Raw genomic sequence first — 26621 nt, 5'->3', positions numbered from 1 at the left:
CTGGATTGTGACAATTTCTCAGACGTTCTGTTTTTGATGGTCTCGAACATTTTGAGAATCACTACTCTGCTATTTAGTAGAATGTCAGTTGTGGTTTTTCTGATGTTTTTCTCATAATTAGAGGTAGAGTTTGTCAGGTTTCTTCACTGTGAAATTATTTTTTCTCCCTTTCTATACTGTACTCTTGAAGAAAGTATGTGCAGCACACTTAAGGAGCAGTTATGTTCCACTTCCCTGAGAACAAAGTGTCTATGTAAATTATTCAGAATTTTTCTATTTGGAAGATTTGTCCTATTCCCTATTTGTTTATTTATCTTAGTATGAACTCATTTTTTTAATGCTTTGCCTTATAAACCAGTTTTGGTTTATATATTTTATTGTTTAGTTGTTCCCGCTTTGGCCTTTGGGAGCTCTTTCAGTTGACTCCTTTGATATACCTCCTTTATTGTGTGTGTGTATAGACCCATGTGTGCATATGTATATGTGCTTTCTGGGATTACAAGATGCTCCATGCTCATCTTGTATAGTTTCTGCCCCAGTCTTAGAATTAGCCATTTCTCCAAGGAGCCTTGGTTCCTTTTGTTTGAGAAACCATGCTCTGGGTGCTAAGTATGCTTGTTATGCTAAGTACGGGATGTCTTGCTTCTAGGCCCTGTCAGCTAACAGAGCAAGAGATATAGGTTTTTATACTAATATCTATAAATATTTCTGGTAAAAAATTAGCACAGATGTATAACCATTTGTATCCATGTTAAGCTAGCCATAAGTTTATACCAGTGTCTCCAATTCAAATCCGTTCCCACGTGGATCATTTTAGCTTCTTGCCCTTTTGCTTATCTAACCTTCCCTGCCAACAAGGAGAAACCTGGCTCCCATAAGCAGCCATTCCATTTACTTTTTAATTGCAGTTCAATCCAGTATACATATATAATGATTTCAGAATTGTTAACCCATACCCCCATTGGAAACAACTTTATCAACTAGAGCACAATGCCCCTGTTCCTTTTTTCAATTCAGCCTTACAGATTCACTCATTTCCAAAGGTAGCACTTTATTCCTCCACCCCTTTCAGTAAGATTGTTTTATACATTTATAATAAATTTAGTCTCTTTTATCACATTCTGCATTCCATTTTGAGATCACCCAACCTTCTAAATAATTTTTTTAATTTGCATACTTGAGGTTTATTCTTTGTGCTCTAATCTGACAAATGTTTACTGTCTTGTATTCACCACTATCGTATTATACAAAATGGTTTCACCACCCTAAAAAAATCCACTGTGCTTTTCCTGTTCAACGATCCCCTACCCTATACCACAAAGCAATCACTTGTGTGTTTATTTACTCTCTTTGTAGTTTTGCCTTTTCCAGAGTGTCATATAATTAGAATGATACAGTATATAGATTTTTTTTTAAAGAGAGAGAGAGCAAGTGAGAAGCAGAGTAGGGTTAGAGGGGGAGAGAGAGAGAAAATCTTATGCCCAGCACGGCACTGAAGGCAGGGCTCGGTTTCATGACCTGAGATCATGACCTGTGCCAAAATTAAGAGTTAGATGCTTAACCAACTGAACCACCCAGGTGTCCCATGTACAGTGTGTAGAATTTTAAAGACGGGCTTCTTTCACCTAGCAATACGTATTTAAGACTCACCCATGTCATTTTGTGTGGCTTGTTGGCTTATTTCTTTATATCATTGAATACTGTCCCATTGCATGAGTGTATCACAGTTTATCCATTCACTTACTGAAGGTCATTTTGAATACTTCCAAGTTTTTGCAATATAAATAAAGCTGTTACAAACATTCACATCTAAGTTCTTGTGTGGACAAAAGAACATTTTGCATTCCCATCAAGAATAAACATGAGTTCCTGCTGATCATCATCCTTGCAGTGTTTGGTATTGTCAGTTATTTGGATTTTAGCCATTTTAATTGACGTGAAATGGTATCTCATTGTTTTAATCTGTAGTCCCTAAAGACAAATGATGTTGAGCATTTTATCATATGGTTATTCACTAACTGTCTATCTTCCTTGGCGAGGTGTCTGTTGGGAACTTTTGCCCATATAATTGGATTGTTTGTTTTCTATTTAACATTAGGAGTTTTTTGTAGACTTTGGATACAAGTCCTTTATCAGATAAGTGTTTTGTGGGATCCCTGGGTGGCGCAGCGATTTAGCGCCTGCCTTTGGCCCAGGGCGCGATCCTGGAGACCCGGGATCGAATCCCACGTCGGGCTCCTGGTGCATGGAGCCTGCTTCTCCCTCTGCCTGTGTCTCTGCCTCTCTCTCTCTCTCTGTGTGTGTGTGTGTGACTATCATAAATAAATAAAAATTTAAAAAAAAAAAAAAGATAAGTGTTTTGTAAATAATATCTCCTAGATTATGGCTTAACCTTTCATTCTCTTAACAGTGTCTTTTTCAGAGCAGATGTTTTTGATTTTAATAAGGCCCAACTTAATCAGTTGTTTTTTTTTTCATGGATCATACCAGTGTTATATTTAAAAACTCACAGGGACTCCTGGGTGGCTCAGCGGTTGAGCATCTGCCTTTGGCTCAGGGCAGGATCCTGGAGATCGGGGATGGAGTCCCACATCAGGCTCCCTGCATGGAACCTGCTTCTCCCTCTGCCTGTGTCTCTGCCTCTCTCTCTCTGTGTCTCTCATGAATGAATAAATAAAGAAAATCTTTTAAAAGTAAGTTAATAAGGGCAGCCCTGGTGGCTTAGTGGTTTAGCGCCGCCTTCAGCCCAGGACGTGATCCTGGAGACCCTGCATGGAGCCTGCTTCTCCCTCTGCCTGCGTGTCTCTCTCTCTCTCTCTCTCTCTCTCTCTCTGTCTCTAATAAATAAAATCTTAAATAAATAAATAAAAACTCAGCACCAAAACCAAGGGGTTTTTTTGTTTTTCGTTTTTTAAGATTCTCTTTATTTATTCATTGGGCAGGGAGCCCGAGGCGGGACTCCATCCTGGAACTCCAGGATCCCACCCTGAGCCAAAGACAGACGTCTGCTCAACCGCTGAGCCACCCAGGTGTCCCACCAAAACCCAAGGTTATGTAGATTTTCTCTTATGTTTTCCTCAAGAAGTGTTAAAATACTGCATTTTACACTTAGGTCTGTTACCCATTTTAAATACATTTAGGTATAAGGTCTGTATCTATGTTCATAGTTTTGTATAGGGATGTCCAGTTTTCTCAGCACCACTTGTTGAAAAGACTAGCCTTTCTCCTCCTAATTTTCTTTGCCCCTTTGTCAAAGATATGTTGACTGTATTTGTGTGGGTCTGTTTCCCAGCTCTCTATTCTTTTCCATTGATCTGTATGTTCATTCTTTTGCCAGTACTATATTGCCTTGATTATTGTAGCCTTTTAAAGCCTTAAAATCAGAGTTGTCCAAATTTGTTCTTTTTCAGCATTATGTTGGCTGTTCCTGGTACTCTTCCTTTCCATATTCACTTTAGAATTCTGAGTTTCCGGAGTCCTCCTACAAAATAGCTTGCTGGGATCTTGATTGGGATTGTGTTGAATCCAGAGATCAGGTTGAGAAGAATTGACATCTTAACAATGTTGAGTCTACCTATCCCTAAAAATGGAATATATCTCCCATTTATTTAGATCTTCTTGATTTTTTATCAGTATTTTTGTAGTTTTCCACATATAGATCCTTTATATATTTTATTAAATTTATACCTAAGTATTTAATTTTTTGAGTGTTATCATAAATGTCATTTTTTAAAGTTCCAAATTCTAGTTGTTCCTTGCTCATAAATAGAAATGCATTTGATTTTTTGTTTATTAACCTTGTATTCTTTGTCCATCCTATATTCACTACTTTATTTGGGGGGGGGGGGTTAGTTCTGGGGGGTGTTCTACATTGAAAATCATGTCATTGCAAATAGAGACAGTTTTATTTCTTCCTTTCCAAATAGTGTACCTTTTATTTCTTTTTTGTGTTGCACTAGAGGAGTTTTCAGTACTATGTTAAATAAGAGTTGTGAGAGAAGCTATCTTTTCCTTGATCCCCATCTTTAGGGAAAAGGCATCCAATTTCTCATCATAATGTATAATGTTAGTTGTAGATATTTTATAAATATTCTTCATCCAATTGAGGAAGTTCCTCTCTGCTCATAATTTGCTGAGAGTTTTTATCATGATAGGTGTTGAGTTTTGTCAAAAGCCTTTTTTTTACATCAGTCAATATGATTATGTAATAATTCTTTAGCCTTTTGATATAGTATATTATATTGATTAATTTTCAAAGGTTGAACCAATCTTGCATAGTTGGATAAATCCCACTTAGCTGTTGTGTATAATTCTTTTAATACCTCGTTGGGTTCTACTTGATAATATTTTATTGAGGATTTTTATGTCTTTATTCATGAGCAGTATTGGTTTGTGGTGTGCCTTTCTTGTAATGTCTTTATTTGATTTTGGTATTAGAGTAATGCTGGTCCTTTTTTTTAAATTTATTTATTAATGAGAGAGAGAGAGAGAGAGAGGCAGAGACACAGGAGGAGGGAGAAGCAGGCTCCATGCCGGGGGCCCAACGCGGGACTCGATCCTGGGACTCCAGGATCGCACCCTGGACCAAAGGCAGGCGCTAAACCACTGAGCCACCCAGGGATCCTCTAATGCTGGTCTTATAAAAAGAATAGAAAGGGTTCCCCTCTGCTTCCTTTTTCTGAAAGAGATTATGACGAATTGGTATCATTTCTTCCTTTCTTAAATGTTTGCTAAAATTCACCAGCGAAGCCACCTGGACCTGGTGATTTGTTTGTGGAAGGTTACTAATTATTGATACTATTTCATTAATAGATACAGGGCTGTTTGGGTTATCTGTTTCTTCTTGTGTGAGTTTTGGTAGTTTGTATCTTCCAAGGAATTGGTGCATTTCATCTAAATTATCAAGTTTGTGGGCATAGAGTTGTTAATAATATTCCTTTATTGTCCTTTAAAGTGTCCATAGCTTCAGTAGTTATATTTTCATTTTCATTTTTCATTTCTGATATTGGTAATTTGTGTTTCTCTCTTTTCTTGACTAGCTTAGTGGTGTTTTTTGTTTTTTTTTTTTAAGATTTTATTAATTTATTCATGAGAGACAGAGAGAGAGAGAGGGAGAAAGAGGCAGAGGGAGAAGCAGGCTCCATGCAGGGAGCCTGAGGTGGGACTTGATCCCAGGACCCCAGGATCATGCCCTGGGCACTAAACTGCTGAGCCACCCAGGGAACCCCTAGCTTAGTTTTTTAAATTTTACTTTATTGTTTTTCAGAGAACAGCATTTTTGGTTTCAGTGATTTTTTTTTTCCTATTTCTCTATTTTCCTGTTTTTAATCTCATTGGTTTCTGTTCTATGTTATCTTTGTTGCTATTTGTTTTGCTCTTCTTGCTCTCCTTTTTCTAGTTTCCCAAGTTTAGATGATTGATTTTTAAATCTTTTTTTTAACCTATGTACTTAAATTATAAATGCCCCTCTTAGCACTTTCACTGCATCCAGCAAGCTTCACTTGAATTTTAAGATTTTTGCTGTCACTTTCCATGATCACTTTTTCCCTCTCCATATGTTCCTTATTTATGGCTTCCTGTTCCTGTGTCATAGTTGCATTGTTATTTTTCTGGGAATGTTAATTAGTTTCTTTGAATTTTCTTCTTTTTCCTGCATTGTCTCTTTCTCTAAGTTTCTTTTGTTTGTTTTGGTGTCTTATGTTTTTGCATACTATTGTATATGTATGATATAACCAAAATTTAAAAATGGAAGTAAAAGTAGTAATGTGCTTATTATTAAATTAGGATGACATTTCACTGTTATTGAAAATTGTTCTGAAGTTTACCTGTTGCCAGCATAATTATTGTTCTTTTTAATATGACTTATACCTAAGGGTGTTCAGCCTTTGGAGTACAAAAGTTTCATTAGAGTGACCACTTGTGAATTTCTCCTTATTTAAATTGCTTAGTATAATGAGTTACCTGTATCTGTTGAGTTATGTTTTTCACCAGTTCTAGAAAATTTTCTAGAATTATCTTTTCAAGCAGATTTGTTTCATGCTATCTTCCTTATGGGACTCCATTCTCATGATGGATGATTTCTGCCATCCATGCCTCTCAACTTGTTATATTTTCTTCTTCTTGTCTCTCTGGGCTGCATTTTAGGTCATTTCTTCAACTAGGTTTTCCAGTTTATTTAGTTCTCTCTTAAGTTATGTCTAATCTGTTTAACTCCTCTTTAAAAAATCCTTTTTTTTGGACCTCAACCATTGTCAGTTCATGACAACCATCAAATGTTTCTTGTAAAACCCTTTCATTTGTTCATTGTCTTTTACCCCTCATTTCCTACTCCTCTTCCTTATCCCAGGCAACTGTTCAAATGTGCTGCATGATGTATATCTTTTTGTTTGTATGTATTATTGCAAAATTTGTATTGTCTTATTGTATTTTACAGAAGTAACAGTACAGAACAGATTGGAATTTTTTTGTGAAAAAAAGGTCATTTACCAAAGACAGTGTGAGGAATATTGCTATAGAGTGTTCCACCTTCTGGGTTTAGCTGATTGCTTTGTTTTGATATCATCTAACTTGTCCCTTTGTGCTTGAATTTCCTGTAAATATGCAGTTAGTTCTAAAAGCTTGGTTAAATTCAAGTTTAGTTTTGGGGGGCAGGAATATATTATATGTGATGTTGTATCTTCTACATGAGGCACATAATGTTTGGTTCTTCCACATTTATTGATGGTGAAATTGATCAGTGGAAGTCAGCATTTGCCTGTTCCCACCATTATAAAGTTACCCTACTACCTTTCATCTAACACTTTTAGCATACATTGATAACTATTGCCTAGTCTGTTAATTGCATTAAGGATTTCTAAAGATAATTTTTAAAATTGTAATATCCATCTGTATTTAGTAACTGGAATTCTTATCTAAAGAACTTTCCCTGGGCAGCTACTTTATTATCCTAAAGTACATTTTGTAAATAAAAGGGAGGATAAATTATTGGCTCTTTTTCCTTAATGTATCAACTTTCAAAGTAAGGGGTTTTGACCTGGCAGCCCTCCAATGAGTCATGTTATTTGTTTTTGTTTTTAATATCACTATGATCTCTTTTTTTTTTTAGCTATTTGATTTGTGTTCAGTCCTTTGTAGCCTACATTCATTGAATGTTTGGTTGTCCTTTTTTTTTTTTTTTTTTTGTCCCATTTAAGATAGTAGGAGCTCCTTCAACTAGGCTGCTATGTTCTTTTAATTTTATCCCTTTAGTTACTGATAGATTCCTTTAAGGTGTCTCAGACTCATGTGGGAGTTCTTGGCACAGCTCAGAGGTTTACCTACTTTATTTATAAAACTAACTTTTTTTGTACCTCTCTCGTATGTTCATTTTCTGTTTCTTTAACTCCTGCTCTTAGCTTATTAGTCTTCAATTTTTCTTCCATTCTGATAGAAGCATCTAAAGCTCTAAGCATTTGAAGTACCACTTTTGCTGAATCCCACAAGTTTTTATATGAAGTATTTTTATTTGCAGTATATTTCATATTATTGTGTTATATATTTATATTATTTGGTATGTGATACTTACAACTGTTTTTAGCTTTCAATTATGAACTCTTCTTTGTCTTATGTAACTTAAGTAACATGGGTACTTAGATAAGTGTTTTAAAATTTACAATACCATATGTATGTATGTTATGTTGTTAGAGTTGGTTTTCATGAATTATTGTACATTCTTCAAAGCAACTTGTTTGTGTCTGTTCCCTGATTATGTTTCTTTGTATGCAGTTAGGTGGCATAATATTTATATGTTAGAGAATTAAATGAACTATAATAACTTTTTATTTCCTAGGCATATAAGGATTAAATTCTGAATAAGTCTACAAGTAGGATGGACAGTTATTTTAAAGCAGCAGTCAGTGACTTGGACAAACTCCTTGATGATTTTGAACAGAATCCAGGTTTGTTGATTTTTAATTTTTGCTACTAATGGAATTTTTAAGTATCTGTGATTCGGTTATCTCAGATACAGAGTACTCTTAGCAAAATTTGGTTTCGGTTGGGGTCACATGATTATATGGTATAAGAAATTCACATTTTAGGGATCCCTGGGTGGCGCAGCGGTTTGGCGCCTGCCTTTGGCCCAGGGCGTGATCCTGAAGACCCGGGATCGAATCCCACGTTGGGCTCCCGGTGCATGGAGCCTGCTTCTCCCTCTGCCTGTGTCTCTGCCTCTCTCTCTCTGTGTGTGACTATTATAAATAAATAAAAATTAAAAAAAAAAAGAAATTCACATTTTATTATATATTAGTCTATTCTTTTTTTTTTTTTTTTTTTTTAATTCATGAGAGACAGAAAAAGAGAGGCAGAGGCACAGGCAGAGGGAGAAGCAGGCTCCAGGCAGGGAGCCTGACATGGGACTCGATCACGGGTCCCCAGGATCACGTCCTGAGCTGAAGGTGGCACTAAACCACTGAGCCACCTGGGCTGCCCCTATATTAGTCTATTCTTATACTAAATAGAACCAATAGCCAGAAATAGAAGTAAGGAAACTAGAAGTTTTCTCTACAGGTACAAATTTAACTAAGAGAAAGACCTTTAAAATCAACAAATAAGCCAGCTAAAAAAACAACTTGAAAACTTTACATAAATTGGCATTTCATTAATGTGAGAGATGTTGTTCCATTCATCTGATAATGAAGACTAGGAAACTAGAGAGAGAACCAAAATGTTATATTGTTTTTCCTTGGTCTGGATTTTATAGTGCAACTGAGTCATTTTGGGTGGAATTTCTATTACATTGTGACATCTGAAAAGTAAAAACTCCCAAGTAGTTTAAACAAAAATACTTTTGGAGATTATTATCATTTTGTAAAAGAGTAGTCTTTATCTTTGTTCCAAACAAAAGTTTAGTTAATTTAGAAGACTTATAAAACATAATTATCTCTGTGATAATTTTGCTTTGACTTTCATGAATAACATTATATCTCTGTTTTAATTAGATGAACAAGACTATGTTCAAGATGAGCAAAATGCATTTGGTTCTAACCACTGTTCAGTTTCTTCAGAGTTGGTTTCCTCACAACTGACTTCACTGCTACAGAAGGATCAACAATGCATTAATTGTTGTGCCTCATCAGAAACATGCTATGAAACAAATCAGATTTCCCTGAACAAAACACTCGAGGGACTAACTTCCATACAAAATGAAAAAAATGTAACAGGACTTGATCTCCTTTCTTCTGTGGATGGTGGCACTTCAGATGAAATCCAGCCTCTCTCTATAGGACGATGTAATAAACCTGTCTGTGATCTGATAAGCGACATGGGTAACTTAGTTCATGTAACTAATAGTGAAGAAGATATTAAACAGTTATTGCCAGATGATTTTAAGTCTAGTGCAGATTCTTTGATTGGATTGGATTTATCTTCAGTGTCAGAAACTCTCTGTGCTTCTCCAACCGACCGTGGTAATAATACTGTCAGAGAGGAACAGAATGATGTCAACTCTGAATTGCAAAATAGAGAAATCAGTGGAGCTGAAGAATTGGGTATAAAAGTAGATACAACAGCTTCAGATTCATGTAATTACAGTGGAAAAGAGAATTTAAAAGATCAAAAGATCTCTAATCAGTTAGAACCAGTTGTTGATTTGAACATGCCATCTGCTTTGACTCAACAAAGTTCCAAAATGTTTCATGCCAAAGACAACCTACAGCACAGGGACCAGCCATGTGTATTACAGAAAGCCAATAACTGTTTGGTAAAAGAGGAAGTCGATGTGGCAGTCATAGCTGCCACAGAATGTTTAAAAGAAAGAGACCACACAAGTGCTTTGCCTTGCAGTTTTCCAAAAAATGAGGATTTATACGTAAAGGATTCAAATGCAAAAGATGAAAATTTCAAATTACCTGACTTTTCCTTTCAGGAAGATAGGACTGCTGTATTTATAAAACAGGCTGCAAAAGAAGGCTCAAGAGATATGGATCTTAAAGATAATCAAGATGTAATCCAAGATTCCTCTCCAACTCTGCATGTTTCAGATGAAGAGATATACTCCTCACTGACTTGTCTTCCAGTACCTGGGTCTTTGTGTGGATCATTAATTGAAAATAAAGCGCATGGTGATTGTTTACTACAGAATGAACATAAAGATAACATACAAGATGTAGTACATGAAGAAATACAGAAGAGTGTTATTCTGGGTGAGGAACCATTAAAGGAAAATGATCTTTTGAAACAGGAAAAATGTAAAAACATAATTGAACAGGTAGGAGATAGAAAGGTAGAGTCCAACCAGATGATAATCAGAGTTGAGTCTTTGGATTACCCTGGTAACACAAATTCTTCTGCAGCTACAGAATCTCAAATGGAGCTTTCTGGGGCTAATGCACCAGAGTTTCCTGATTCTTGTGAAGGTTTCCCTTTTTCAAGCAATGATATCGATGGGCAAGACTTAGATTACTTTAATATTGATGAAGGCATGAAAAGTGGTGCATTAATTAGTGATGCTGAACTTGATGCCTTTCTGACTGAACAATATCTCCAGACTAATAACATAAAATCATTTGAAGAAAGTGCAAATGACTCAAAATCTCAAATGAATCAGATAGACATGAAAGGCCTAGATGATGGAAGCATCAATAATATGTATTTCAATGCTGAAACAGGAGCTAATGGAGAAAGCCCTGGTATTAATATGATATGTGAAACAATTGATAAACAGAATACAACAGAAAATGGTGGCCTTTCTTTAGGGGAAAAAAATACAATTCTGGTTGAACAAGGGTTATCTAACAGTAAATCTGAGATTACAAATGAATTATCAGTCTCTGATATTAACAATCAGTCTATTCATGTTGGAGGGGCCAGACCAAAGCAATTGTTTAACATTCCATCAAGACCAAGAGGTTCAAAGGAACCAAATAAACCAGATGTTCCAAATATGCCTGAAAGTGAGCCCAGCATAGCAAATACGATTGTTCCAACTACTTGTACTCCCGATGCTACAACTGATCCTCAGGTTAGCTTCAACTCTAATTACATCGACATAGAAAGTAATTTTGAAGGTGGATCCACTTTTGTAACTGTGAATGAAGAATCTCTACCTGCAAACACTTGCAAAGAAGGCCTCGTTTTGGGCCAGAAACAACCTACTTGGGTTCCTGATTCAGAAGCTCCAAACTGTATGAACTGCCAAGTCAAATTTACTTTCACAAAACGGCGACATCATTGCCGAGCATGTGGGAAAGTAAGTTAAAAAACCTTTGTCTTTAATTCTTTTGAAACATTATAAATGAAATTTAATGTGACAAAAAAAACTGATTAATAGATGATTGAAAGTTTTGGTTAGTTTAAAATCATTTTTCACCTAGATGGAAATATATAAAGCACTGTCATTTTATAGATTGCTTGAGGGTGTATAAATGTCACATTGTCATGAGTATGATATACTAGGAAATGAGGAATGCTAATTACTAGTTTTTTGTGAAATCTAAGAATATGTCTTCATCCCTCTAACATTGACACATGAGATATCCCAAATTCAGTCATATCTCCCTGTGTCATTGAATTAATTTCAAGACTCCCCTGCAGTTAGTGTTACAATCTACACCTAGGGAAACACTGTGGGGAAAAGAAGCAAATTGACTGCCACAAGGTTCAGAATGCTGAAGCTGACCTTGATTGCATTCTGTCTTGTCTGTAAACTCTAAGGGTATAGAAATAACATTGCATTTTTTTTTTATTCAGCATTTTTCAGTATTATGTTGGTCTTACATCAACTCTTCTCTCTTTTAGAAAAATAATAGCATTCTACTTTTAAAAGTTTTGAATAAAGCTGAGTGAAGTAAGTCAGTCGGAGAAGGACAAACATTATATGTTCTCATTCATTTGGGGAATATAAATAATAGTGAAAGGGAATATAAGGGAAGGGAGAAGAAATGTGTGGGAAATATCAGAAAGAGAGACAGAACATAAAGACTGCTAACTCTGGGAAACAAACTAGGGGTGGTAGAAGGGGAGGAGGGCGGGGGGTGGGGGTGAATGGGTGATGGGCACTGGGGGTTATTCTGTATGTTAGTAAATTGAACACCAATAAAAAATAAATTAAAAAAAAAGTTTTGAATAAAAATAAATAAATAAATAAAATAAAATAAAATAAAAGTTTTGAATAAAGGACTACAGAAAGCTTTTAAATTATAAACTTATTCATTAAAGAAAATTTTTGTTCTTTTCCAGTTAACAGGATTGATTTAAAGGAATTCTGGTCAGAGACAAAATTTTAAATTGCAGAAACTGCATTGAAGTAAAACAAATAAAAATAATTTTAATAACTGTCTATGATTATGCTGTAGAAAAATTATTTGTATAATCAGAAAAATAGATATTGGGCCTCCTCTCCTCCTGCCTCCCATAGGTATAAACAAATTTGATATTTTATTCTTTATAGGTATTTTGTGGTGTCTGTTGTAATAGGAAGTGTAAACTACAATATCTAGAAAAGGAAGCAAGAGTGTGTGTAGTCTGCTTTGAGACTATTAGTAAAGGTGAGTATTAACCTGACACATTTTCTTCCAGTAACTGAATATATCATAAAGACAATCGGATTGTGACAAAGCTAAACTTCTTTATTTTCTTAAGGCGAGGACCTAGTGTTGACTTATCTGGTTTAGGTGGGACATCCCATGGCTTGGTTTCTCTTCTTTTTGTTCTACTCTCACAATTAATACTACCAATTTGGAAAGGAAACATTCAGTTTCTGGAGTGGCAGTTCATTAACTTTTAACAGGTACCAAGTCCCTGAATGCTGCATTTCATCTCCCTATTTGTTTTGTCATCATCATTGTCATCTTTATCATCTTAATCTAAACTTTTATAGAATTCTTAATGATAAGTAGTATTCAGTGTTATAAATTAATAGCTTAAGGCAAAATAATAGTTCCCACCCTTTTGAAAATTATAACCTAAGATGGGAATACAAAATAAGGTAGTAATATTTATGGTTTTATAGATAAAATTCATAGGACTGTCATAGTATTAGTACATGTTTATCTCATACATGTTTTTCCCTTCTCCAGTTATAGGTTTAGTTTGTATGTATTTCACTTTATTTCTGGCTCCCTAGCTTAGCTATGATTATCAGTAATAATCATGGTGGTCTTACTTGTGTTCTCACAGTGTATGTGTATGTGTGTGTCTTTGTGTGTCTGTGTTGTACTGTGTTTTTCTTTCTCAAATACACATTTGCTCTTTTTTTGAGTACTTCTTGGCATTTTCAAAGATTTGTTGACACTTTAATTCCCAGCAAATATTACTTGGGACTTTTTAATATCAGACCTGTATAACTAGCTCAAGTGCTGCTTCCTGTTAGCCAGGAGAATAAATACCTGATAATTTATTTTTCTCTTTTGAATGAAGATAAATTTTTTCAGCAATTCTCCAAAAAGCTCTGATGTGAGTCTATTAGACTGAGGTAAGCTGCTTTTCTCCCTGCTGTTGACCTCTGCTCTGGAAGATAATAGAGTGTAAACTTCTTAACTTCTTAACTTCTACGGATGTAGAGTACATAGGGTTTTGTGAGCACAACAATTGAAATCTTCACTCCACTTGAGAAGCCATTTAAAGATTTTAAAGAGAAAAATAATGTGATAGGATTTAGTCCTAATGGAATCACTCTGAGCTATGTTAAAAATAGATTGTAGGAGTACAAGGACAAAAACAGAGACAGTCATATTAAATAACAGTTATTTTCTTTAGATAAACATATGCCAAACATAATATTGAAATAACTAATTAGTAGCTTATACTGAAGCAGGGTGCTGCCACCTGGAGTAAGGACATTATCTTTGCCAAGTGCCACTTCTTTTTCTTGCTTAGCCATTGATTTCTTTCTCCTTACAACTTGAAAAATAGATAATTTATCATAATTTACTTTGAAGTTCAAAAGTATTTTAATATTTTTCCCCCTTTCTAGCTCAGGCATTTGAAAGGATGATGAGTCCAACTGGTTCTAATCTTAAATCTAATCATTTTGATGAATGTGCCACCACCCAGCCTCTTCAGGAGACTCAAACATCCAGTATACCTTCACCTACAACTTTACCCATCTCAGCACTTAAACAACCAAATGTTGAAGGTAACTAGAAGAAAATGCTGTTTCTTAGACTAAAGATAATTTTTTAATGGAATTTCTAGTTTGATAGGGTCTAGTGAGGAAAGAGAGCCAGGACTAGATATTACAAGGAATTTGGTACAGGGACTGCAGAGTATGTATGTTTGTTAGAAGATTGGAAGAGCAAAAGGGGCATGTTCAAGCGACTCAGGGATACTAACCACAGTAAAAAACCAGTACTTCTAGGGTTGGAATGATGAAAGGTGAAGGGCAATAATCTAGAACTCAGTGCAGGAATACTAAGAGGTATTTGGCTCTTGGACCTGGGATTCAGGGTGTGACTGGTGTGATTTCTGGGAGAACACCAAGTGGCAAATGTTGGAACCATCATCAAGGTTCACGGGGTTAGTGTTCAATTGAATGAAGGAGTGTTCCAGGCTTGATGTTAGGAATACTGAAAATTATAAGGCATGCACCTATATCTAGTGCTGCTGCTGCTGCAAGGATCCTGGCAGGAACTAGAACAGAATTCCTTCTCCTCCCACCTTCTACTCTCCCACCAATGCTATTGGCAGAACATGACCAGAGCCAACCAGCAAGGGGGTCTGGAAGTTGCACTTTCCAGACTTCACCCTTGCATCAAAGAGCACCTTATAGAAGACTGGGCTTGGGTTTGAGAGACAATAGGTAAATAACTGGTGTATCTCCCTTTCTTTAAAAATCTGTTTCTGGAAAAAAAAATCTGTTTCTGGGACACGTAGGTGGCTCAGTGGTTGAGCGTCTGCCTTCAGCCCAGGGCATGATCCTGGAGACCTAGGATCCGGTACTGGGATCAGCCTCCCTGTTTGGAGCCTCCTTCTCCTTCTCCCTCTGTCTGTGTCTCTGCCTCTCTCTGAGTGTCTCTCATGAATAAATAAATAAAATCTTTAAAAAAAAAATCTATTTCTACACACACAAAAAAAAACCCTGTTTCTATATATATATTTTACCATAATAAAAAAGCTCTTTACGGGATCCCTGGGTGGCTCAGCGGTTTGGCGCCTGCCTTCGGCCCAGGGCGTGATCCTGGATACCCAGGTTCGAGTCCCACGTCAGGCTCCCTGCATGGAGCCTGCTTCTCCCTCTGCCTTGTCTCTGCCGCTGTCTCTTCGCTCTGAGCCGAAGGCAGACACTCAACCGCTGAGCCACCCAGGTGTCCCAAGAAGTGACCTCTTTTAAATAAAGAATTTTTTATTTCTTTTTTATTTTTTTTAAGAATTTTTTAAAATGCACAAGTGATCCTGTTTTATTTTTTAGATTTTTTATACTTTTTTCTGTTCTTCCCATGTTTTTCTTTGCTTATCTGCCATGCTCCAGTCTACATTTTTCCACCTTGTGCCTTAGTCTTTAAATTTCATTCATTCTTCACTTGGTGATACAGGCTTTAAATCTGCCCCGACTGTCTTAAAGATATAACCTCTATTATCCACTCTTTCTCAGTATATGATTCCTAGGGTTACTCCTGCCTTTTGTATAAATTAGGAAAAAACTTCCATTCTGGGTAGCTGAATCACAAAAGGATATTTCTGTAGGCCTTTGCAGCCCTGAGAAGGCAGGTCTTCCCAATGGATAGCAAAAAGGTTTTGAAAACATTTCCCAATGATTTAGTATTAAATCATTGCAATATACCAAATTCAAGTACTACTTTACTTTTTAAACTGATTCTAGGATTAAGCTCCAAAGAACAGAAGAGAGTATGGTTCGCAGATGGTATACTGCCCAATGGTGAAGTTGCAGATACAACAAAGTTATCATCTGGAAGTAAAAGATGTTCTGAAGACGTTAGTCCTCTCTTACCTGATACGCCCTTGGTAAGGAAGCTAAAGAACAACCTGTTAATTTAATAACATTTTCTTTTAAATATATTTTGTAGTGTGATTATTAGAGTACTTATTTTTCAATGCTGTGAGCTTCCTAAAATGAGAAATATATGATGTAGTGAATATATTTTAGATTTTACCTTTTTAAATGTTGGTTTAAGGTAATGATTGTCAAAATAAAAAAATAAAATAAGGTAATAATTGTCAAACTTACTGGTCTCCGGACCCCTTTATGCTCTTAAAAGTTATTGAGAACTTCAAAGAGCTATAGATTATGTGGGTTATATCTAGTGATCATTACTGTATTAAAATTAAAATTGTGTGGGGTGTCTAGGTGGCTCAGTCAGTTGAGTATCCAGCTCTTGATCTCAGGGTTATGAGTTCAAGCCCTGCATTTGGGCACCATGCTGGGCATGGAGCCTATTTAAAAACTAAATAAATAGACTTATTTGTTTAATTAAAATTGTGAAAAAATTAATTTAAGTTTGTTATATTCATGGAAATATTTATGAAACATTTCAAAACAAAGTTTAGTGAGAGGAATAATACCATTTTACATTTTTGCAAAATTCTTTGGTATCTGGCTTAATAAACAATTCTCACATCTGCTTCTACATTCAGTCTGTTTTGATATGTTGTTTTCGGTTAAATTATATGAAGAAAATCTTAAGACCTCACTGACTCCCTTTATTAAAGTCTTGGCGACTTTAGAAAACACTCACATTTTAAGAACCCTTGGTATAGGGAAATAGAACTGAGATTTAGTAATATAATTTAGGCTAATATTTGTTTAATGATTTTCAGACATTCAGTAAAATATCTGATAGTGGTATTTATGTTTGCATTTACACAAATGTTTTAGGTGTTAAATAAAAGGTATGTAATACAGAATCTAGCCCACTAAGAACTTTCGTGGTAAAGTAGCAAAATATTCATAGAAACAAGTATTCAGACATGAAGTAGGAATGCTGTTATTCAGTAAACATTTATTGAGCATCTACCCTGTGCCAGTTACCTGGTTTATCTTAGGTGTATGCATTAGACAAGATTGGTATGTATCCTGCTCTGTTTCACATACCATATAAATGTATGTTGTTTGTCACTAAGGGTTCATGAGCTAGAATTTCCAAATAGCCCTAATTATCACAAGTATGTTTCTTAGCTAGCACCTATCCTCAATCGATATTTTAACAAAATGAAAGTTCTAAACAGCCTAGTAAATTTTACTTGAGTTCATAAATGCCTCTCGTTTAATACTAACTCAGATTTGGCCAGTTTAAAAGGGGGGGGGGTGCTTTATTGAAACCAGCTTGAAGTATTGCTTATTGGTGATGACTGTTGAGGAATATACCTATCATTCTTGCTTCCTAACCACTCCCCTCCCTGCCTTCTCCCCTGATCTCTCTCTTGCTACCTTTCCCTACACAAGACTTTTTGGCTGTTGTCAGGAGGAGAGCTGGGTTGAACTTAGTTTGCTTACTGTGTGATATGATACAGGATCCTGAAGTTCTCCTTGCCTCCTTTTTATAGTCTATAACATTTTTTTTTTAAGATTTTACTTCTTTGTTCATGAGAGGCACAGAGACAGACAGAGAGAAGCAGAGGGAAAAGTAGGCTTTCTGCAAGGAGCCCGATGTGGGACTCAATCCCAGATCCCAGGATCACACCCTGAGCTGAAGGCAGATGCTCAACCACTGAGCCACCCAGGCATCCCTCTAGTCTATAAAATTAAAGTTATTAATACTACCTGAATATATCATATGATAAAGCTAAACTTAACTCTTCTGAATTTAAAGGAGCAAAATGGTACTATTTCTTGGCAAATGTGGCTTTTGAGGAATTTCTGAGCCTATTTTAGTTTTCTTTACTCTTATTACAAAAGTATCTTTAGGGCACCTAGGTGCTCATTCAGTTAGGTGTCTGTCTTCAGCTCAGGTCATGACCCCAGGGCCCTGGGATTGAGTCCCACATCGGGCTTCCTGCTCGGTGGGGAGTCTGCTTCTCCCTCTACCCCTCCCTCCTGCTTGTCCACGTACGTTCTCTCTCTCTGTCTCTCTTTCTGTCTCATACTCTCTCAAATAAGTAAATAAAATCTTTTTTTTAAAAAGTGTCTTTGGCTATAGAGCTCAGCATTTCGCAGTTGAACAGAGAATATGAACTAATAGTTTTTTGTTTTTTTTTTAATTCCATATTTTACAGACAGTAAATACAGTGGATCATGCCCATTCTACTACAGTGGAAAAAGCAAACAATGAGATAGAAGATATTACAAGAAATGAGATATTTCAGAGTCCTATTTCTCAGGTTCCATCTGTGGAGAAACTGCCTACAAACACAGGAACTGAGGGGCTACCTACTTCTTGTTCCTTTACACCAAATGATGATGTTTTTGCAGAAATTGAGGGACCACCTAGTCCTACTGGTGTCTTAGTTCCCAGCAATTTACCTGTTGCTAGTACTTCGGATTATAGGTTACTGTGTGGTATTGACAAGAATGTTTCCAATAAGATTAGTCTTCTACCTAATGATGAGGACAGTTTGCCACCTCTTCTGGTTGCATCTGGAGAAAAGGGATCAGGTAGGATAAGTTATTTAAATTTTAAAAAGAGGGTTTTTTTTTTTTCTTTTGAAAGAACATTGGTGAATTTTGTGATATATGAAATGTATTTTTTTAAGCTGAGGCGATTTGGTTGGACTATGTACCATGACATGTATCTTCAGCTTTTACAAAAAGTCTTATGTGAAACCAAATTCTAAAAAGATCTTTACTTTCAAGGTGAATGAATATGACTCATTGATTTCATCTTGAGTCCCTAATTTAGAATGAGGCAAAAGTTTAGTTTGACAGGGAAACTCATATATTTAAAAAAAAAATTCTTTTAAGATTTGTATTTATTTATTCATGAGAGACAGAGAGAAGCAGAGACACAGGCAGAGGGAGAAGCAGGCTCCATGCACGGAGCCCGATGTGGGACTCCATCTAGGATCTCAGGTCACACCCTGAGTGAAAGGCAGACGCTCAACCACTGAGCCACCCAGGGGTCCCTACACTTTTAATCCTGAAAATATTTCCATTGTATTAGAGTTTTGACTTCATATCATTTTTTTCCCAGCCTCCTTGCCCTTTTTTTTTTTTTTTTTTTTAAGGAGCAAAGTGCCTAAAGAAGAGAGTATTGGATTGGACAGCAGAGCTAGGAGTTTTAGTTCCTCCTCTGCTACTTATTAATACATATGTGACTTGAAGCATGTTAATCTCTTTGGGCTTCAGTTTCCTATGTAAAAGATGAGAGCCTATTTGATCTCTAAGGTCCTTCCAAGTTGGAGATTCTGTGGCTACCTCCCACTTCAGAGTAGTTCTCTAGGATACATCCTTGTCACCCCTGACATTATGCTGCATTCTGCAACCTGAAATGATTATGTTCTGTGCATGATAATATAGGAATTAAGCTTAGGATATTTGTTCTGTCACTGGGAGCTATTTCATGAGCCTAGTTATAGTGGCAGAAATGCCTTCAGTCCTATACTTTGCATGCCATACATATTTTCCTGTTGATTGTTAAGATCTTTCTTTGACACTTGGTCACTGACAAAGGGCATATGGTAGCAAGCAGTATATACAACTTGAGTCTGGATTACCTTAAGAGTTGTGAATTTCAGAATTTATAATTGAGTACCTTGCAGTCTGGAATCCACTTCACAAAAATGTTTGTTTTAAAGTTGTATAGGGACTAAAATTGTATAAATATGCTATTTAATCAACATATCTTCTATAACTATATATATAATATTTCAGAATTTATATGTATTACAATTTAATCTTTATATAAGTAGGAAAGTAAAAATGAGTATATAATAGTTGTCCAGAGTATTGACTGATTTTTATGAAATAAATTTGCTTTTGTTATTAAATTTGATCAAGCCATTGGTAGATTTATAAATCTTTTTTTATTGTAAGCATATTTAACAGGAAGTCATATCCTAACTAATATGTTACTTTCATGATTTAGTGCCTGTAGTAGAGGAACACCCGTCTCATGAGCAGATCATTTTGCTTCTTGAAGGCAAAAGTTTTCATCCTGTTACATTTGTCCTAAATGCTAATCTACTGGTGAATGTCAAGTTAGTATTTTGTAAGTAATGATTGATTTTTCTTTGCCTAAGTTGTGTGTAGGATTTCTGAATTTAATTAAATTTTGACTGGCAGCCATGAAAAGTAAGCAGCACTGGATGCTGATTTATCAGCTACATATGAATATAGATTTTGCAAATTTATATTCATTGGGACTTGAAAGCTTAAAGATTTTTACTAGTATCCTTCAAGTTCAGTCCTAGGTTATGGTTATGGGCTCCTAGCTGTACCTGATGCTTATGATACAGGGGACTGTATTGCATATAGCTTTTAGATATATTGAAATTTGGTAATTAAACAAGAATCCTGATTCAGTAGCAATAAAGACAGTTTTAAAGTAAGTGACATGTGACCTAATTAAAAGTAAGGAAGTAAATAATCCTCAGTACTCATCAATCTCTCAGCTTTTCATTCTCTGAAACAAACTTGATTCTTACCCACTACGTTTCAGCATATTAATGCATCTTTTAGTTTATTTTTATTTTAGTGTTATTTATTGACTCCATAAGATAGTCTTTCATCCTTTCTCTTTTTTACATTAATCTTATATGAATCAGTTTCAAGCTTTTTTGTGAAGAGAATTTTAGGAAAATAAGGAATTTGAAAAGTTGTGCTTCATACAAAGGACAACTATATTAGTTTCTCTGGTTCTTAGAAGTTGACATTTATAGTTGTATGCTTTTATCGCCTCAGATTCCTCAGACAAATATTGGTACTTCTCAACCAATGGATTGCATGGCTTGGGACAGGCAGAAATTATTATTCTGTTACTATGTTTGCCAAATGAAGATACTATCCCAAAGGACATCTTCAAACTGTTTATCACCATCTATAAGGATGCTCTGAAAGGTGTAGCATTTTATTTTGAACTATGCAGACTGGGGAATGGATAAATTAAAGTCATTTATGCTTTTGGCTATGCTAACTGTATTAAAGATTTATTTTGTGAATAGATTGCTGATTTCTTAAAAGATTTTAGTCGTTATTTTCAGTCTCCTTAAATCTAGCATTTTATGTAATTACTATCTTACAGTTTTTTTAATTTTAAAAATGGAAATATATTTGCTGCCTTGATTTTTTTTTTTATACTTGTCTATATACGTATCTTTATAAGATTGAGGTGGACATGATGAATTTTCACATGGTTATGCAGTAAAGGGAAAAATTTAAAACCACCCATGGTTAGAACAATTTTCAAATTTTTGTTCACCATTTCCAACTTCCAGGAATAACTGAGCTTTGTGCATACAAGTTACTCAATAGATGCTTCTTCAAGAGTGGAAATAAAAAAAATTCCATATCGCTGTTATTTAAGAAAGTTTATACTGAGACATTCAAACTCAGAATGCCTTTTAAAACAACTTAAAATCTTTTTTATTCATGATTTTATTTCCAGGAAAATACATAGAAAATTTGGACAATATTACTTTTACTGAGAGTTTTCTCAGTAGCAAGGATCATGGAGGATTTCTGTTTATTACACCTACTTTTCAGAAACTTGATGATCTGCTATTACCAAGTAATCCTTTTCTTTGTGGAATTCTTATTCAGAAGCTAGAGATTCCCTGGGCAAAGGTTTTTCCTATGCGTTTAATGTTGAGATTGGGTGCAGAATATAAAGGTAAGTTTTAGAATAATAAGTTAATCACATAGGTTTAAATGTACTAAATATAAAATAAGAATTTCAGGGATATCATTAAAATCAAAGTTGATTTAAGGGGACTGTTTTTGTTCTGATATACTTTTAAAATTCTAAGATAGAATTTTACCAAATAAGTTGACTAGATAGCCTTGGTATGTCACGAAGGTTCTAGATGTTCATAATTATATTAACTTACCTTAAAAATTGTTTATTATTTCAGAACAAAATATTGAAACATTGGAAAGTTTTCTTAAAAGCTCACATTATAGGGAGTTCATTTTGTTATGTTTCTTACATTTTAAGAAGGTAAATGATTTCTCCTCTGAATTAGTATACATCATAAAAGCCAGATATGAAGGATTGTGAATAATGGTCCCAGTTTATGGTTATTTCTAAGTCAAAATCATTTTTAGTGGGTTTTTTTTTCATTTTTAGTGTTAAAATTTTTGAATTCCCACCCTTTTTCCCTGACTTTTTTCAAGAAATTATTTATTGCATGTAAAGTGTATCTAATGAAGTTTTAGGCATTTGATTCTAATATAATTAAATAGGTATTTTCTTGGAGGAAAATTAAATGTAGGGGATTTACAAAATATTTCAAAATGGACAAATTCAATGAAAGAGATATAAATCTATTTGGCAAATTTATTAAACTCTGATTTTGGAGGAGCAGTCTTTACCATTTAGGATTGATTTATTTAAGATTTATTTAATTTTTTGGAAGATTTTATTTATTTATTTATTTATTTATTTATTTATTTATTCATTCATTCATTCATTCATTCATTCATGAGAGACACAGAGAGAGAGAGAGAGAGAGAGAGAGAGGCATAGACACAGGCAGAGGGAGAATCAGGCTCCATGCAGGGAGCCTAGTGTAGGACTCGATCCTGGGACCCCAGGATCACACCCTGGGCCGAAGGCGGCGCTAAACCACTGAGCCACCCAGGCATCCCAAGATTTATTTATTTATTTTAGGGGGGCATTAAGAGCACATGTGAGCCAGGGGAGGGGCAGAGGGAGACAGAGAATCTTAAGCAGACTTCCCACTGAGGGTAGAGCCTGGCTCAGGACTTGATCTCAACCATGAGATCATGACCTGAGCTGAAAACAAGAGTTGGACACTTAACCAACTGAGCCACCCAGGCAGCCCACCATTTTAGGATTTAAATATGTAATGCTGTTGTGTAAGAAGTGTCAAAATTTTTCATCTCAGGTGTTTTACAGGGTAAACTACAGAGCTTAAGAAAGTTTATTTTGCGTTGTTTCATCCATTCAGCCTGATATTTTGCCTCTGCTAAAAATTTTTTGAATCCTATTTTTATGGAAAGTTAGGTCAAAAATAATCTTAAGTCATTATGGAACATGTAATTAGGTCAAAAATAATCTTAAGTCATCATGGAACATATAATTTATAAGTTTGACCGGTATTTTGGTCAGTATCACTTCTAGATACTAAATCTGTTTTTCTCACACACGAAGAAGGAGAATCATGAAGCAACTTATGGGACTTCTTAAAAGATCACAGGGGTTGGAGCTGCAAAGCTAGGATAGCTGTTGAGTGACCATGAGGATAATAATCACCAGTTATACAGGTTTTTCCCACCATTCAAAAGTAGAACATTCCTATGAAACCTTTTGTAAGCCAAAATGGCTTTTAATTCAAAGAAACCATTACCATGTCTTTTTTGTTGTTGTTTAAAGATTTATTTATTTATTTATTTATTTATTTATTTATTTGGGGGGGGGAGCAGAGAGCGGGGGGCACAAGCAGACTCTGCACTGAGAGTGGAGCCTGATCCAGGGCTCAATCTCATGGCCTGAGTCAAAATCAAGAGCCGAATGCTCAAACAACTGTGCCACCCAACCACCCCAACCATTACAATTTCCTAAACACAAAAATCTGTTTCATATTTCAGTTAGTGAAAACAGGTCTTTTGTAAAAGCAAAGTGGTTAAAGCAAACTTTTGGTTAGGGGGAAACCTGTACATAGAAGTTAATTAGTCTTAGCTGTTTTTTGAGTTCATTGTGTACTGCTGGATTTGAAATATACTGACATTTTGATGTTATTGGTGCCCATGCCTCTAGATATGAACTTGGAAGTGTGATATGTGTATATGTATTTGTTAGAGATAATGGATATATAGAAGATCTAATGACAAAAGTTAAAGACCCAAGATTAAAAACTGAAAATAGTGGTCTGAAATTAGTAATGTTCAAGTGGGGATTATCTACACTTGCGTTGAGACTATTTGGAATAGCATTCACTATTGGATTAGATGATTTATAAGGGGGACGCCTGGTGGCTCGGTGGTTGCGCGTCTGCCTTCAGCTGAGGTCGTGATCCCAGGGTCCTGGAATCGAGTCCCACATTGGGCTCCCCGTGGGGAGCCTGCTTCTCCCTCTGCCTGTGTCTCTGCCCCTCTCTCTGTGTCTCTCTCATGAATGAAAATTTTTTTAAAAAAGATTTATAAGGTCTCTTTATAATTCTGACAGAGTATCTTTCTAAGTTATAACCTTTCGAAAATACTGTTTCAAATAAAGTGACCTCAATTAAGTTGTTAAGGATGCTCCTTCATTCATAAAAGATGGAGTAAAAAGGCATCATTTATCTTAATCATATCTATTATCATTTTAATATTTTTTTACACTAATGTCCTTTTTTTTTTTTTTTACAATCTGCACCCTCTGTCCTCTAAATAATTTAGTTATCCTCTTAAAAACTAAAAAATAGGGGCTCCTGGGTGGCTCAGTCAGTTAAGCATCTGACTTTGGTTCCAGTCGTGATCTCAGGGTCCTGGGATTGAGCCCCATATTGGCCTCCTGGAAGGGAGTCTGCCTCTTTTTCTGCTCCTCCACTCCTCGCCCACTTGTGCTCTCTGACTCTCAATAAATTTTAAAAAATTCTTAGAAAACAAAACAAAACTAAAAAATATGTTGGTATAACAAAGTGTGAGTTACTATGACTTAAATTTTTAAAAATAGATCATGTCATGTAATGTATTTTCTTAGAATTTTAAGGAAGTATATTGATATAAAAGGTATGAGAGAGGTTTGTTTGCTTAATGACCTAGGCTGAGAACTGAAGTGTAGAAAGCCTTCTGCTTTTTATCATTATAGAAATGTCTTACCTTCCTCTTTCCACCTTTTCTTCCAGAAGCCCTTGTACATTTTCAACCAAATACTTTTTCCTTTTTAGTGAATAATATTTATAGAAAAAGAAAGAAATATTTAAAGAAAGAGAAGAGTAGTCAGGTGATAGACTCCATGTTCGTTCTATTTCTCTACATTGCCTTCTCTGACTCTGTGTGCCCCTTTTATCATGCTGACCCAAGAACTATAAAAGTTTACTTACGTCTATAAATTAATACAATTGAGCATTCCTTAAAAATCTTGAATTCTTCATATTTCTCTTTAAATTATCAGAACTTTATAGAGTTCTATCCAGTTACTGTAATTTTCCAGCCATTATCATTTTCTGGGAACACTGTGTATAATGAAAAGATTAAGTACTTTGGAATCAAGCAAGCCTAATTTCAAATCTATTTCACTGGTTATTAACTTAGTCACCATAAGCAAGTTTAATAATCTCTATGTCTTTACTCTCCCATCAGTAAAGTAGGAATAGACTTATTTGCCTCACTGGGTTGTTTTAGGGCTTAAATAAGATCATGTATGTAAAGTTCCCAGTTCAGTGTAGTATCCAGTAAATACATACTGTAGGTTAATGTATCTTTCATTTTCCCCAAATGATTATTAGGTAGTATTTATCCATAATGTTTGAGAAATGAGAATTAAAAGTAATAAATTCAAGATTTTTGGGGTTTTTATTGAAAGTAACCAGTTTTCCTTTCTTGTGTATAGCATATCCTGCTCCTCTAACGAGTATCAGAGGTCGGAAACCTCTTTTTGGAGAAATAGGACACACTATTATGAACTTGCTTGTTGTGAGTAATCAAACTATTAAGTGTTTTTACATTGTTACTTTAAAATTTTATTTAGGTTACTTTACATATAATTTATTTATATGTAAATAAATTATATTTATAACAATAAATTTATATTTATTTAGCATATTTTCCTATTTTAATTTGGTATAATGTAAGTTCATTTATAATATAAATTTATTTAGCATAAGTGGGCTCTGTTTTAAGTAAATTGCTTTTTAGGACACATCTTCTAATTTATGTGTACCTGATTGTAATTATCTTTTGATTCACTCTGCTGCGGTGTTTTCACATTTAGGTAATATGAGATCTGCACAGTTGTAGTGTCAGTAAAAGTGTGTTAGTATACTAAGTTAGTTTGGTGATTTTGAGCAAATTGTAGCCCAGGTTTCCTCATTTGTAATGGGAAGAATTGAATTAAATAATCTCAGGTTCCCTCCTACCTACCTCTTTTTTCTGTAATTGTTTTATCTGTAACCGTAGAAAAGTATTTGAGTGGACTTTCGTTTATACAGGTTTACTGAGAAGACTTATTTTGGAAGATCTGTAATTAGAAAGAGATTACCCCCAGATAGTACAGAATTCTTCCTGAGAATGATATTCTTTATTCCTATTGTGGAGTAGTTGGAAGGATTAGTTGTTTTTTTCAGTTGATACTGCTTTCTGGGTGGCATTTTGATAGTTATGTATCTACCACAAGTCTTAAAATGATGGACACTCTTAAAAAAGGATTTAATGAGTAGATAAAATGCTAATGGATAATTTAAGACTTATGGAAATATCATTATTTTATATGTAGGACCTTCGGAATTACCAGTATACCTTGCATAATATAGATCAGCTATTGATTCATATGGAAATGGGGAGGAGCTGCATAAAAATACCTCGGAAAAAATACAATGATGTAAGTTTAACTTCTTCATGCAGATTTTAAAGATAACTATTGAACATTAGA

At 35.1% G+C, this 26621-nt stretch overlaps 1 protein-coding gene across 9 annotated transcripts in view; it reads left to right on the top strand.

Moving 5' to 3' along the window:
• ZFYVE16 (zinc finger FYVE-type containing 16) overlaps positions 1-26621 on the top strand; it is a 58158-nt gene that overhangs the window by 13458 nt on the left and 18079 nt on the right. For 8 of the 9 annotated variants that reach the window (XR_013362180.1, XR_013362179.1, XR_013362175.1 and 5 more), the window contains exons 2-12: positions 7829-7937; positions 8979-11227; positions 12428-12524; positions 13952-14113; positions 15797-15939; positions 18148-18526; positions 19956-20078; positions 20771-20926; positions 21474-21698; positions 25584-25666; positions 26466-26570. Coding sequence is in view for 5 of the 9 variants with exons in the window: in XM_077866770.1 (XP_077722896.1) it covers positions 7868-7937; positions 8979-11227; positions 12428-12524; positions 13952-14113; positions 15797-15939; positions 18148-18526; positions 19956-20078; positions 20771-20926; positions 21474-21698; positions 25584-25666; positions 26466-26570 (3792 nt within the window). In the remaining 4 variants the exon portion in view is untranslated. The remainder of the gene's footprint in view (positions 1-7828; positions 7938-8978; positions 11228-12427; positions 12525-13951; positions 14114-15796; positions 15940-18147; positions 18527-19955; positions 20079-20770; positions 20927-21473; positions 21699-25583; positions 25667-26465; positions 26571-26621) is intronic. The other variant, XM_077866792.1, reaches the window with a different exon arrangement.

Source organism: Canis aureus, chromosome 2 (genome assembly GCF_053574225.1).
Source record: "Canis aureus isolate CA01 chromosome 2, VMU_Caureus_v.1.0, whole genome shotgun sequence".
NCBI lineage: Eukaryota > Metazoa > Chordata > Mammalia > Carnivora > Canidae > Canis > Canis aureus.
This window is presented reverse-complemented; position numbering and strand designations above follow the sequence as displayed.